This window comes from Eleutherodactylus coqui, chromosome 8 (genome assembly GCF_035609145.1).
Source record: "Eleutherodactylus coqui strain aEleCoq1 chromosome 8, aEleCoq1.hap1, whole genome shotgun sequence".
In the NCBI taxonomy this organism is placed as follows: domain Eukaryota; kingdom Metazoa; phylum Chordata; class Amphibia; order Anura; family Eleutherodactylidae; genus Eleutherodactylus; species Eleutherodactylus coqui.
Window position 1 is genome coordinate 124491584 of NC_089844.1, and position 14559 is coordinate 124506142.

The 14559-nt window shown below is 42.6% G+C and overlaps 1 protein-coding gene across 1 annotated transcript in view; it reads left to right on the plus strand.

The window, feature by feature from the left end:
* Nucleotides 1-14559, plus strand: part of PRKAR1B (protein kinase cAMP-dependent type I regulatory subunit beta) — a 186003-nt gene that overhangs the window by 106725 nt on the left and 64719 nt on the right. Inside the window, exons 5-6 of the mRNA XM_066576368.1 lie at nt 3715-3776; nt 9207-9253. Coding sequence (XP_066432465.1) covers nt 3715-3776; nt 9207-9253 — 109 coding nt within the window. The remainder of the gene's footprint in view (nt 1-3714; nt 3777-9206; nt 9254-14559) is intronic.

The following is a 14559-nucleotide window of genomic DNA, read 5'->3' on the forward strand; positions in this document are numbered from 1 at the left end:
TGCACTTGCTTCTCAGAAATCTGATGCACAGTATGAAATGAGTTGTGACAGAGGCGCGGCAGACATGTTGGAACAGTGAAGAGTGGCCCCAGGAAGAAAAAGGATCAGCAGTCAAACCGGGGGAAAGGACGGCGACAGGTAATATAATTCCCCCACCCCTCCGGTACTTTGACAACTTTTGTCCCTGGGACTGGATGCTCGCTTCAATTGGTTGTGACTTTGGCTCCAACCCATAGACCTGTAGAATCAGTACTTTGAGATGATCAGTTTTATTTAATATATCTGCTTTAGGTTATTCCTTCATCCTATGAAATGATCCCCATCATTGACCTGCGTTACCTGTACTTTTTCTGTCTGGAAGCCCTTTGCATGTACAAGCTCGCTACTCTCAGCATAATGTACTGTAATATTTTATATGCCCCCAAGCTCCACATTTGATTGATATTCCAACATATATTTGAGTGTTTCGGTTGTATTGAAGTTATTTTTAGGTTGTTCGAAGTGATATAGTCAGGGTGACCTTTTTCCACTTTGGGTTGACTGGACATAGTTGTAGTGAAGCCCTGATACAGACAATTGCAGAGGGAGTCTGGAGGGTGTGGCTAGATTAACCCTCTCCAATCCACTGTCTGATGTCTAAAGACATTCTGATTGACGGCTGTACAGCTCCAATGTCGGAAGACGTCCGGCAGGGTATTCTTACTGTAGATTACTGGCCGCTCTGTTGTCGGGGGCCTCTCCAGCATGTCTCATACCACAGTACTGTCTCTAGCCAGCAGATGGCGCCATTGTATAATGGCAGAAAGAGAAAGTCCCCCTAGGGGTTAAGGTTAGGGAGGGGCTGCGAAAATTGATGACCTATCCTGATGATAGATTAGTCCTGGAAAACCACTTTAATCTGGTTGTATGCTACACGGCAGATAGCTTGTTCAGCCAACAGCAATCTCTTCTGACAAAGCTTCTGCAAGTTTAAGAAAGATGCAGGGACTTTTTCGGAAGAGATAGCTTGTTCAGCCAACAGCTATCTACTGTGTAGCGTATGACCAGCTTAAGGAGGTTTTACAGGACTAAACGATCGATGACCTATCCACAGGATAGATCATCAATCAGTGGTACTTGGGGGAGCATCGTGTCTACTTCAGTCCATACCAGGAACAGCGCCATACATTGTATTGTGGCTGTGTCTGGTACAGCAGCTCAATTTGATTCACTTAAATAGAACTGAGCTACTCTCAGGCCATGTGACTGACGAACGTGACATCATGTACATGAGAAAAGGGCCACAGTACTCGTAGGGGCATTGTGGCATCTTCAGGCAACTAAATGGCAGGGATTCTGAGTGTCGGACTCCCGTAGATCAACTACTGTTGACTTATCTTAAGATAGGCCTGCATCTATCAGGCTTTTATGGCAGATACTTTATACACCTTTAAGAATTTTAAGTCCTGGGTTACAATACCTAAGGAAGCTGTGACAGTGGCCATATTGGTTGTCATTAAGATAGGTTCATCGCGGAAAATCGCGGTGACATTAGTGCTCCCCTGCGGCCGTCCCGCCCGTGGACACTCAACATTCTCCGTCCGTCCCAAAAAAGTAAGTGGAGCAGCAATCAAGCATGCGCACTGCTGCTCCATTCACATGGGCCATTCGGGCCTACTGATCTCTGGATCCCTGGGGTCCCAGCAAATAGGGAAAAAGTGCCTTTAATGGGAAATTTTTTTTGAAATGCAACCTCCTAATACTAGACTACAATGATTATAGCCATGGGAAAGGCCAAAGGCCTTAATACTGCCCTACAAATCCTTGAGCAGGCACAGGGTGTCTTATGTCAGCCTATAGTCTTGAGTCCTTTAGGAACAAAACCAACATTTATATCTGATTGCACGTTCCAAAGTATCACAGAGCAGATAATGTATTTATAGCCTCTGCTTTTATACATACTCGTTTAGAGCGCATGTGACAGGTGCACTTTAAGGAGCACAGCACTTTTCAACATCTTCACTTTGGAATGATGTCCGACCCATGAAGGATGTGTCAGATGTGACTACTTGTGAGCTGTCAGGAGTCTTCGAGATGCTGCTGATGTGTCACTGCAATGTAATAACAGAAGCCGCACGGAGGGATAATGCATTTTCTCAGCCCTGTTCAAAGAGAGAAGGAAGCATGAGAGCTCACTGGAGACTTTGCTCATTAAGGCATACTTCCATTTACAAGTTTAGCTTTGTTGCATGTGGAATAGATTGGGAGTTATGTGATAATGGAGTTTAGTAGAAGTTTAGAATCGGATTTTCAGCTGGGATCCCAAATCAGTAGTAATAAATGGTATGCATATATTGTATAAGGCATTCACACATTTTTACCTCCAACTTTCAGTGGCCTCCATCGCTGCTTTTAATGCTCCCCAGGCGATGATAATGTCATGGCATTGCCATCTACGCCATTTGCCTTATGCATAAAGCACCATTGTTAGGAATATCCTATTTTGATAATAGAATGTAGCAAAAATATCCAACCTGGGGAGTCATAGAACAATTCAAAGTATACCTGCACTTTTAGACACTTTTCTCAATAAGCTGCCGTGTGTACATGAGGAATAACACTACTTCTCATATGACTTGTACCCTGCATTTATCATCAGTGTTCCCTTCTGCAGACTATATATCTAGTTTTCAGTTTTCTCTGAGTTGGTGGGACTCCCGATATGATGTCTTCTATACACTGCACATGGAGAAAAAAAGCAGATAGTGCTTTCTGTATCACACACACAGAAATAACCGCATCATGTAGAACATTAGACAGCAGGACTGAGCAGTGTAGATGTGATTTCACTATTGTGGGACAGTAAAATAACTCACCATTAGCTCCAGCAGTTATGTTTTTGCTTCTGTCTCCCTATTCCCATTTCCTCTCCATAGACTTCTATGTATAGCATCACACTTCTGCATTTCCTGTTGTCTTTTTTTTTTTTTTTTTCTGTGACTACGCGGCAACAGGCAGTGTGCAGCAACCTAGAGGGAGGTGAGACCCCTGGTGGCCAGCATTTTAGAGGGATTTTGCAGCATAAAAATGTCAGTTTAGGTTAAAAAAAAGTGAACTCCACTTTGCTAGCTATCACATGGACTGTCATATTAGCACAGGTTGTTTGAAAAGTTAGTGACCCTTTAACATCTACAGATAGCAAAATTTAATTGGTTGCAACAAGTTATCTCATCACAACAAAATCAATTGGAAAGGCAAATTGTGGCACCAAACTTTTTCCTAACGCTTTAAGTGTCAACTTAAACTTTGCTAACTCTGTAAGGACTCCAGCTATACAACGCATTGACATTTATGTCCCCAGCCAAAATACTATTGCTCATGCATTGATATGGTGACACAATTCTTCCCGTCAGCTTTCTAAGTGCCAACATTCCCGCTGCTATACTGACATTTGTATAGAAGTATGATAGAAATTAGCATAGCATATCAGGATTGGGTTGCATGTGTACATTGTAGAGTGACATGTGCGAGGTTCTCGGGATGCCTGACAACTCCGTGCATCAGCAAAACCGCCCGGAAATCTACCCAGCCAGTTTGTAAATTTGCATGTAGTTGATCTATTAAGAAGAAAACATGTCTGTCTTCGAGTGCCTTCAACATCACTAGACAGTCTGTCATACTAAATAGACCTGGATCTCGGTTATGAATTACTTATACCGCTTATGTCTCTTGCAGTGATATATTTGATGCCATGTTCCCTGTCAATCACATTGCTGGAGAGACTGTTATACTACAAGGTAAGAATGTCATAAGTGTACCGCATTCATACGCAGTGATGCATAGATCTGGCATACTGTGTGTTCTTTGGCATTTTTGGCTGGCACATGGTGTAAGGGATCCTTCACACAGTGTTCTTTTCTGGTGTTTAAAGTGCATGAAAAAAGCATGCTAAAATTCCAGTATTTTGTTTTCTTGTATGTAGCATGCATGTTTTGTGGCGTTTTTTTATTTAGTGTCATTTTGTACATGCACTTTTAAGGTTTTATAGAGAAGTCTATTGGAAAAATGCTAGAAATAATGCCATACCTAGACCATGGAGCCCCAAAATGCAACTAAAATGCAACAGAAACCCCCCACATTGTATGTAGTGTAGTGTGCTGTATGTTGCACAACAGAGTTCGAAGTAACACCAAGTGCTCCATTATGTCTGTTAATGCCCATTTACACACAAAGATAATCTTTCAAATGACTGAAAGGTTGAAAGATTTAGCCATCTTTTTGTATAAAGTGTTAACGGACATTAACACTTTATCATCTTCATTTGCATGTAAAAGGGCCTCCAGGTGCTGTTTGCAGAGCCCAGCGTGTGATTAATCACACGCCCAGCTGTGCACACAGCTGCATTGTTCTCATCGGGGCTTTTGGCAGGTTACAATGTTATCTGCTGACTCCCCACAGAGATAACAGCCTGTGGTCTACTGGGAGATAAATGTGTTTGCTTTATCTCCAGTAGCTGAACAATGGATTTTAAGTTCACCTTAAAATCATCCTTCAAACGAAAAGTGCCCGATGCACTTTCTCCACTCTCTACATTCCAAATGCACGCATGCTCAGTTGAGTGTGCATACACATGTAAGTGCCAGGTGAAAAAACTTCCTCCCATGTAAGAGGGCCCAAAGTCTCAGTACTGAAATTAATTAATATGGTTTAGGCTCCAAAGAAAAGATAGACATCATTTAGCTAGTTAGAAAGGTGGTGTCATGGCCACATACCACCAAGAGGACCTGATGACAGCCATCTATATTAAATGTGAAAGTTAATCATCAAGTCCTTTGGTCTGTAAATAGAAAAGCCCATGGATAAAAACCTTGAAACCTCGTTAGATTGACCTTCTAAGGCCACATGTGCCTTAGTGTTACAATGCCCTACAATGATTTAGTTATTCTTCTCCATGGAAGACAAGAAGATAACTGATTGATAAAGTACATCAGATATGAAAGTAAATAGTAAGGCCAAATATTGGCGTTCCCATGATGTAATATTTTATTTTCTCCCTGTACTTATTGGAAGAATGGGTAGCTAGCAGGGTAATGTGGAAGATCTTTCATTACAGATAATGGTGGAGCACCATAAATTTTACAAGATCACACTTTAGAATCTATTTTACGTGCTGTGCGGGTTAGCTTTAGTATGGTGGGTATTTATGTAGGCTAGTAGAGAAGGATTAACCTGAAGGCAAAACTGAAGTACTTTGGCCACATAATGAAAAGACAGGATACCTTGGAGAAGATGCTGATGTTGGGGAAAGTGGAAGGCAAAAAGAAGAGGGACCAACCAAGGGCAAGATGGATGGATGATATCCAACAGGTGAAGGACTGGACCTTGGTGAAGTTGGGTGTGGCGACAGGCGACAGGAAGCTCTGGCGTGGGCTGGTCGACGAGGTCATGAAGAGTCGGAAGCAACTGAACGAATAAACAACAACAGCAGAGAAGGAAACCAGAATATGACTAACAAATACCTGGAAAGGTTGGCCAAAGCCTATGACATCACTACCACCTGGCACAAGGGGCACATACTCTAGTTTATTTTGCACGGTGTTCCAGGTTTTTGGCCCCGCCTGACACAATATTCAAAGTCTTGCGCCCATAGTGCCCTAGGTATCTTCAGAGTCTACATCTGGCCAAAAGAAACAGGATGCCCACCAAGGTTCCTGAAGTTTGGTCTACAGAAGTAGAAGGTCTTTGATAAATAACAGACATGGGAGAACCATGGTAGGCATTAAGATATTTACGTGCAACGTGAGGACAACTAGGTGTGTGGCAAAGAGCTTTGTCTGAAAGTCCTGTTCAGGAATGTTAGCAGATTTGCACAGAAGTAGAGTAGACAGGAAAGTATGCAGGAAAGGTGATATAGAGCCTCATTTATCTGCCCACAACTTAAACATATTACATTTTTCCGCCTCAATTTCTATAGCTGAATTTTAGAAATGATCGACTCCTGAGATGATCACGTTTCCTTCACATTCATTTGCATTGCCCATTTCTGACATGAACTGCAAAAAGCACTGTTCTGCGGGTTTGGCAAAGAGCTGACTTTAACTAAAACAATGTGTCCAGATCTCAGGGGACAGTGCTAAGCCGGTGACAGAGCCAAATATGGTATCCTTGTAACGCATAGATCTGGACTATTTTCTATTACTATTTGTTATGTATTATCACAAGGTTACATCACATTTTTCGTTCAGGAGCAATATTCGCTTTGACTCCAGGCTTTCTTCTAAATTTGTTCAGGGTTTGCATGCATTACTAAGTATTTATTGTCAAACAGGTGCTAGATGCGTTTAGGACAACGTTTATGTAGTTTTTTCAGAAAATTATATTTATGTAAGATCACAATTTGAGTAACTTTTGGGTTCCATCCTTAGGAGTTGTCCATAGTATGGCTTCATGGTAGGTTGTGACTTGGTATTGGTGGGCAGGAGTGAATAGTAGAACTTCAAAAAAGTTTACAGGAAATGAACTGATGCCTTGTTGTTCATCAGTGGTGTGGCTCGGCTGCCATGTCAATAATTGAAAATTATGGGGTAGGGCATCATATAATTCCAAATGGTTGGTCCACAATTTGCAGTCATTCCATACTAGATATCACGTTAAATATATAGTGTATGTTTACCACTTCTTCCTTTTACCATTTTTAAAAAAGGAATCTGATTAATAAAGCAGGCTGCAACACAGTGCATGTGGACCCACTGTATCACTGACTGATTTGGCTTTGGGCTATTTGAGAGGGTTGCACCAAGGGCTACTCCTGTTTTTCACCCTTTAACCTCTTTTTAAGGTATCTGGCCTTAGCTGCAGGGAACTCCTCAGATTGTTTCCTCAGAAGTAGTGTCAGTGCAATGACAGCTGACCCAGACACGTCAGAGGCATTGAAGCATGCTACCAAAGGAACAGGCAAGGACATTGTCAGAATAGCAGGCAAAAGTTGCTGCAGGTAGAGTTCAGTCAATATAGTCAACAAGCAGAAGGTCAGGGTAGACTGTGCATAGGCAAAGTGTGGTCAATACAATGAACTGAGGTCAGGACAGGCAGAGTTTTGGAAAGTTTGGTAGTAAGGCATAGGGTCAGAATTGAAAATCGAGCAGAATACAGATGCATATTTACAGTATCACTAGGAACCTATTGCTTAGGCACCTTCCAGTGTGGTCAGTAAAACGAGCTGAGGTCAGGATAAGCAGAGTTTGGGAAAGCTAGGTAATAAGACAGAGAGTCAGAACTTAACGTTGGCCATAACACAGGCTATGTTGAGTATAGATTCACTACTGCCAAGCTGCTTTTTCCTTTATCTCCTGTCAACACAGTGTCAATCCAGCTTTGAGCTAGTCCTTTGTGATAAACTGGTTGCTAAGGATAAACTGCCTAACAAATACAATTTTTTATGGGGTTGTCAGGCAACACGTGTCTAGCAACCATTCAGTCTCAGAATATTCAGGTTCAAACTCAACTGGTACTGATTTCAGGGTGGAGGATTGGCAAGGAGGCTGGCCAGTACTCAAGCCACATTTGACTTTCTTTCTATTACTGCAATATTATTCAGATTTGTATAGAAAATACATGAAACATTTTAACAAAAAGTGTAAAGGTGCATTTCTGTGAGCTATAATATTAAAGATGAAGTCTCATGAAGACAAACCCTTCTCTAATGACATGTGCCCCGGGATCACCATTGGTTCAGGTTTTGGATTATCCAGCCACCAGCTGATATCATTTGTTCTGCAGTCACTGATGAAAATGTAGAATTACACGTAGGCATGGATGGCTGACCATATACTGTAATACATGGAACCACTCTGGCCCACGGAAGGAAGTGCTAGGCTGGACCACCATTTTTATGTCTTCCATACGCCCTGACAAAATATATGGACAGAAATCATCTTTATGGGTCATTCTTCAAATTACGTGGTGATTTGCTTTTGTGCAGTGGCAACACCTATTGTACAATGCTTTCTTAAAGCCCATTTAGACCCTACGATTCTCACTCAAAAATCACTCAAAACCTCATTTTGAGCGATAATCATTGGGTCTAACTACACGAACATCCTGCAGTTTACGTTAACGAGTCGTTCATCGTTCTCTTTCAGCAAGCCGAAAGGGAACGATGAGTCTTATCAGTGCCGCGTGCTGAGTTCTCATCGGGATTGTTTCAGCTGGTATCCCACTCAGAGAACACAGCCAGAGTATGAAGAAGACAGCAGTCCAGCTGTGTTTTGCATACCCAGCACGGAGCACACAGCTGTATACCAGCTGAGCGCTCCGTGAACACAGCCGGAGTATTGCCGGCACCCGGCAGTGATTTTTCGGGGAAGGGCTTTAAATATAAGCCCTTCCCTGAAAAATCATCCATAGCTGGTGTAAAAAGTAAAAATATATATATACTCACTGAATTCAATGAATAGCCAAGCGCTACCTGTGATTGCCTGAGCGCTATGATCAATCAGAGGCAGCTCTCAGCTGTCATTCATTGAATGGCTAAGTGCCGCCTTTGATTGGCCACAGCACTCAGCCAATCAGATACAGCTCTTTCAGCAGGCGGGAATTTTAAATCCCCGCCTGATGAAAAAACTTCGGAGCAGTGCAGGGAGAAGACCTGGCTACACACGGCTGAGCCCTGGCAGTGGCAGACAGGTAAGTGTTTATATTTTTTACACCAGCTATGGATGATTTTTCAGGGAAGGGCTTATATTTAAAGCTCTTTCCCGAAAATCACTGTGTGGTTGCTTGTGTTCTGTATACCCCGCTCGGAGCGCTCCGAGAAGAAAACAGCTGTATGCAAAAGATAGCAGTCCTGCTTGTCTTCTGCATACAGCATGAGCCTTCATTTACACACTTATGCAAAGTGAACGCTCAAAAGCGTAACTCAAAGTGCCGTTTGAGCAACTTTTGAGCGATCATCTTGCCGTGTAAATGCACACAACGATTATCTTGTGAGATGTCTTTTGAGCGACTTTTGAGTGATAATCGTTGTGTCTAAATTAGGCCAAATTACTTGGTCTACAATTGATTTTGAAAAAGTTTGAATGAAATTAATGATTGAGTCAATATAGTCAGCAGCTGATGAAGTTAGCAGTCAAACTATCATTTACAGGTATAAAGATTTAGAGTACAATCACAAGAAATGTTAATTCCCATACTTCACCTTCAATGTTAAAAACTGATTTGTGTTTCAGGTGATGAAGGTGACAACTTCTATGTTATTGATCAAGGAGAAGCTGATGTGAGTATTGCACTGTATATTTCAGTACATGGCTGTTGCTTTTGCATTTTAGACAAGGCAGAGTCTAACATATCCTACATACAAGCCTTGTTAAGAATAAAAATATATCAAAAACCATAATTAAAAAACTAAAAACCTTTATGATAGTAATTAGAGATGAGTGAGCGTACTCGGAAAAGCACTACTCGCTCGAGTAATGTGCTTTATCCGAGTATCGCTGTGCTCGTCCCTGAAGATTCGGGTGCCGCTGCGGCTGACAGGTGAGTCGCAGCGGGGAGAGAGGGAGAGAAAGATCTCCCCTCCGTTCCTCCCCGCTCTCCCCTGCAGCTCCCCGCTCCGTGCCGGCACCCGAATCTTCAGACCCGAGCACAGCGATACTCGGATAAAGCAAATTACTCGAGCGAGTAGTGCTTTTCAGAGTACGCTCGCTCATCTCTAATAGTAATATTAATACCGTATTTCCCCGAAAATAAGACAGTCTTATATTAATTTTTTTCATCTATCCACATTTAGACCAGGGCATGCATGGCAAATTTGATTGCATAACCAAAGATCATACTATGTAGCTGCTACATTGCATCCAGACCCGATAGTTGCAGGAAATTCATCAGTTTTGGATGTCTTGCAATTGTTGGGCGTGGCACCTTGCAATTGGCAAAGCATCCACATTCACTTTCATTAGGATGCAGTGTAGGTACATAATGAAATCTTTGGCTTTGCAAAGATTGCCAGAGTCAGCATGTAACTGTAGCCGAAAAACGGATCTTCTCCATTCTTAAGTTAAATGTGGCTCCCGATATCATTGAAAGTTAAATGTGGCTCACAAGGGCAAAAGATTGAAGACATCGACTCTATAGAGTGCCTACACCTTTGAAGGGGTTGTCCGGTTGTAAAACTAATGATGGCCTATCTTCAGGTTAGGGCATCAATTATACATTAGCAGGGGTCCATTGCCTGGAACCCCCACTGAATAGCTGTTTGCCAGGTCAGTGCTATCATGCAGTGAGCAGATTTCTGCAGGAAGCAGACAGCTCCATTCCTACTGTAGTGACCAGACTTGGTATTGCAGGCCAAGTTCTTGTTTCTTTCAATGGGAACTTTGTCTGTAATACCCGGCCTGTCCACTGCAGTGGGAAAGGAGCTGCCTACTTCTTGCAGAAATCACCTCAGTGCATGAGCTTACCGGCCCAGACAGCATCTGATTGGTGGCGGGCCCTGGTAAGGGACGCTCGCCAATTTACTTTTGATGATGTGTCCTAAGTACAAGCCCTCATTAGTTTACAATTGGACAACCCCTTTAAAAATCATTCAGAAAATCGCAGTGACTTACTAAAACAACCTTGGGCAACTTAAGCAAAGCACAACGGAGATAAATGGAGAATTTCCAGTAAAGGAAATCACAAAGTTGCCCTTAGGGGATTTGCATGTTTTTCTTGAAAATTGGCAGCGGCGTGACCATGTTTATTCCAAAACTATGGTCTTGATCTAAGACGTATCAGCCGATCTCTTGGTAGTGGTTCCCTCCTTTAATCTTGATGCCATCTTAACCAGGCCGAGTATTTTTTTTTTACTTTTTCTCACTTTATACACAGACTGAGCAGCAGATAGATTTTTTTCAGCTACCGCAGTGATATTATTCTAAGACAAGTATTCCGTAACTAATTCCTGTTGTTCAAACACAGCGCCCTCAGAAAGGGACAAACTATTGACTAATGATTTAACAAGCTCTAAAAGGGTTCCTGAGAATCAGTAAATGGTGTTAAGTCCCTGTGTTTTACTAATGATGCAGTCTGTCTATCGGTCTTAACTCCATAACAAAGAGGATATCACTTTACCTTCAGTTAAGTAATAGAACCTCCAGGGATATATCTCAGCGGTGAGGAGGCCACCGGGATGGAATGCACCTGAGGGGGACATTAGCACTGAAGGGAACTTGTTTATTAGTAATTTGTGGCTCATTTCTGCTGAGTGGGTACGGCAATAACCATGGACAATTTCCTCTGCCAAAACCCTCCCTGCTCTAAGCAAGGATATTACTAATCTGTTCTGTATGTAACCCCTTTCAGTTATGCAGAAGAGACAATGGGTCACACTCAGCCCGATGAGTAATACTGCACTTTGACTACTGTAATCTTTTCTTTTTTTTTTCATATACAAGTCACAATTAGGAAACTAGACTAGATGGCATTACGAGAAATTGCCAGCTGAAATCGTACTAAAAAAATGAGATATGGAAGTTAAAACACACAAAATCTCAAGATTCTAAAGTAAATGTACAAATAGTGCCATGTAGGGATATAGGTCTATATATCCTTTGAGAGTTGGCCATGAGAATCTAGTACCTGATGTGACCTCTAGTGTCAATTGGTACTGTTCGATGTGTTTTTGGAGTACTGATCGATGTGGTAAAAAAACAGTCCTAGAGATTTAAGTTGTAGCATAAGATCTTTTCTAGTTCAAAGATTGATTTTGCAGACCGTATCACCAAATAGGGAAAATGAACATATTAAGAACTGGTTATTACAGTCAGAGGAAAGGATTCCTCTGTTGCCTGTGGCCCATTGGTGATAACATGGATGGAAAGGGTGTTGAGGTCACATCGGAGCAGAAAAAGTTTAGTTTTGGTCTGATGAGTGCAGATACAGTAACTAGCTTTCACGTCCATCCAGTGCAATTTCAGGAAACCCAACAACAAATACTGGGCTATAGATGGGACAAACTGAATGATGTACAAAACACAGGAAAATTCTGGTTGCTAGATAAGCAAAAAACCATTGATGGTGGTAACAAAGGAAGGCCTAGAATCTTTCATTAGATTTGCCCCTGAATGGACCTACAAATGAAGTGGAGCACCCACCCCAAAAAGAGCGACACCGCGGCTGGAATCTAAATGGATTTCCTACTCGTCCCTAGTTGTAATATGGAGGGAAAGGGCAGGGTGGTTCATAATGAACATAGTGAAATAGTGGACATAGTGAAATAAATAAACGAATGTCAGACTATGAGAGCGACAAAAGTAATTCCAGAGAGAGCAAACAACAGACATAGTCCAAAGTGCATATGGGAAGGCATGAAAGAAGTACTCAGAAGCACCAGGGAAAATACATTCCAACCACTGAGGAAGGACCTGAAAACAATGTATTACCACATCCTTTGTCAAGGGGAATCGGTATAAATAGCCTAAGAAGGACACTGATAGACTGAGGTGATAGACAGTTTAGCCAGCCTATCAGTGCTATAAAGGAAGGGTCAGTGCAGGTGTGCCAGCAAGTGCATCACATAGTCCGGTGCAGATGCCGTGGCATCACGTCGGACCCGCTCATGCACCCAGAGCTCAGTGGTGTTGGTGGCATCGTGACAGTATCCTTGGTAACATGTATTTGGAAAGTGCCAGGAAGATGCAATCTTATGTGTACAATCTCTTTGTAAAACCCATGACCAATAAGATTGTATCATGGGAGGTTGCACAAAGCAGGTTCATCAGTGTCCCAAGAAAATCTCTATAACTTATGGACAAATTATAGTTACAACCTAGTCATTATAATCCAGTTATTATTTAGTGCCAAGCTTTCTTGATGACCATATGAATAATGGTCCCCTCAATGCCCTGTCTTTGCTTTAGACTATATGCACATAGATGATTGTGAGTTGCACCTGAGATTCTCAAGCACAATCCTCATCGGACAGCACATGGACAACCCATCACACCGCACATTACAAGTCCTATTTTCGTGTGAGACACGCAGTAAAATTGAATATTCAGAGATTTTTGAAACTCGAACCATCGGTTTAAGTGAAATATCGCTCGTGTGCATGAACCCACTCAAATGATTGGGGTCTTTTCCAGTAGAAGTTCGGTCCATATCACGATCGGTAGGAACCCGTTTGTGAATATCATCTGTGTGCATGAGCCCTGAGTCTTTAGGCTTCTTGATGATTTCTGTGTTTGTCTCAATCAGCTTGTTCCTTTTTTTTCTCTAAATGTGTGCCTTTTCTGATAGACAGGGCATTCTCGTATTATGCACAAAATTACATAAAACATCAGTGAGATCATTTAGTGGAAGGTTTTGCTTCATTACGAAAATCCAATTGTTGACTTCGCTTTTGCCCAAGTCTTTCAAGCACGCTAAAGTTCATAGAAATGTGTTAATCGAACCATTTCTTTATTGCCCAGCTCTCAGATTCACAGAAACCACCATATTGTAGACTGTTCTGATGTGTCGTTTGTAGAGATATCATATGTGAAGCTCTTTTCTAAGAGTGCCACAGCTATTCATGTGACAACAGGTCTTTACGATAATCACTATGTGTAAATGGACTGAATAGTTGTCCCAGAACATAGAGGAGTATGTGTTCCTCCAGTTCCATAAATATCTCATCAGTATATTAAAAAAAAATCAGGCGGCTGTTAACATTACGATCATAGCATTGACATGTTGTGTTGTGGAGAAGGTGCCATAATGGGCACTCACATTTGTCCTTAAGAACCCAGGCGAACCCCTGTTAAAGAAATCCCTGTTGCTTGTCAGGGTAACATCCACATGAATGTCAGGACCCAAGGTTTCCCAGCAACATTGTCCAAACTATCACACTGCCTGCGCCAGTGTCTTGTACCCTTAGTTCTTCTTTTCAGTGCCCTTTCTCGGGTAAGTGACACACATGCACCTGGCCATCCAACCATTCATCAGACCAGGCCTCCTTCTTCCATTGCTTGCTTGTCCAGTTCTGATGCTCACGTGCCCCTTGTAGGTGTTTTTGGCACTGGAAATCATGTGCTTCTGACCGGTCTGGTTTGTTCTACAGTAGCTCTTCTGTGAGATCAGATCCGGTTAGCTAGCCTTCGCTCCCTACTAGAGATGAGCGAACGTGCTCGGCCACGCCCCTTTTTCGCCCGAATACCGCGATTTCCGAGTACTTCCGTACTCGGGCGAAAAAATTCGGGGGGCGCCGTGGCGGCACGGGGGGTAGCAGTGGGGAGTGGGGGGGAGAGGGAGAGAGAGGGCTCCCCCCTGTTCCCCGCTGCTACCCCCCGCACCGCCACGCCTCTCCCCGCCCCCCGGCGCCCCCCGAATCTTTTCACCCGAGTACTGAAGTACTCGAAAATGGCGGTACTCGGGTGCGTAAGTACTCGAAACGAGTACGTTCACTCATCTCTACTCCCTACCCTTACGAACCCGAACCCTGAGTAGCTTTGAAAGCTCACTATAACATCATGTATTTTTGTTAGCCATTAAAAGGTATCATATCTACAAGATCACTTGGTTTCTCGTATTGAGAACAATGACACTGAACCCCTCAGGGCAGGG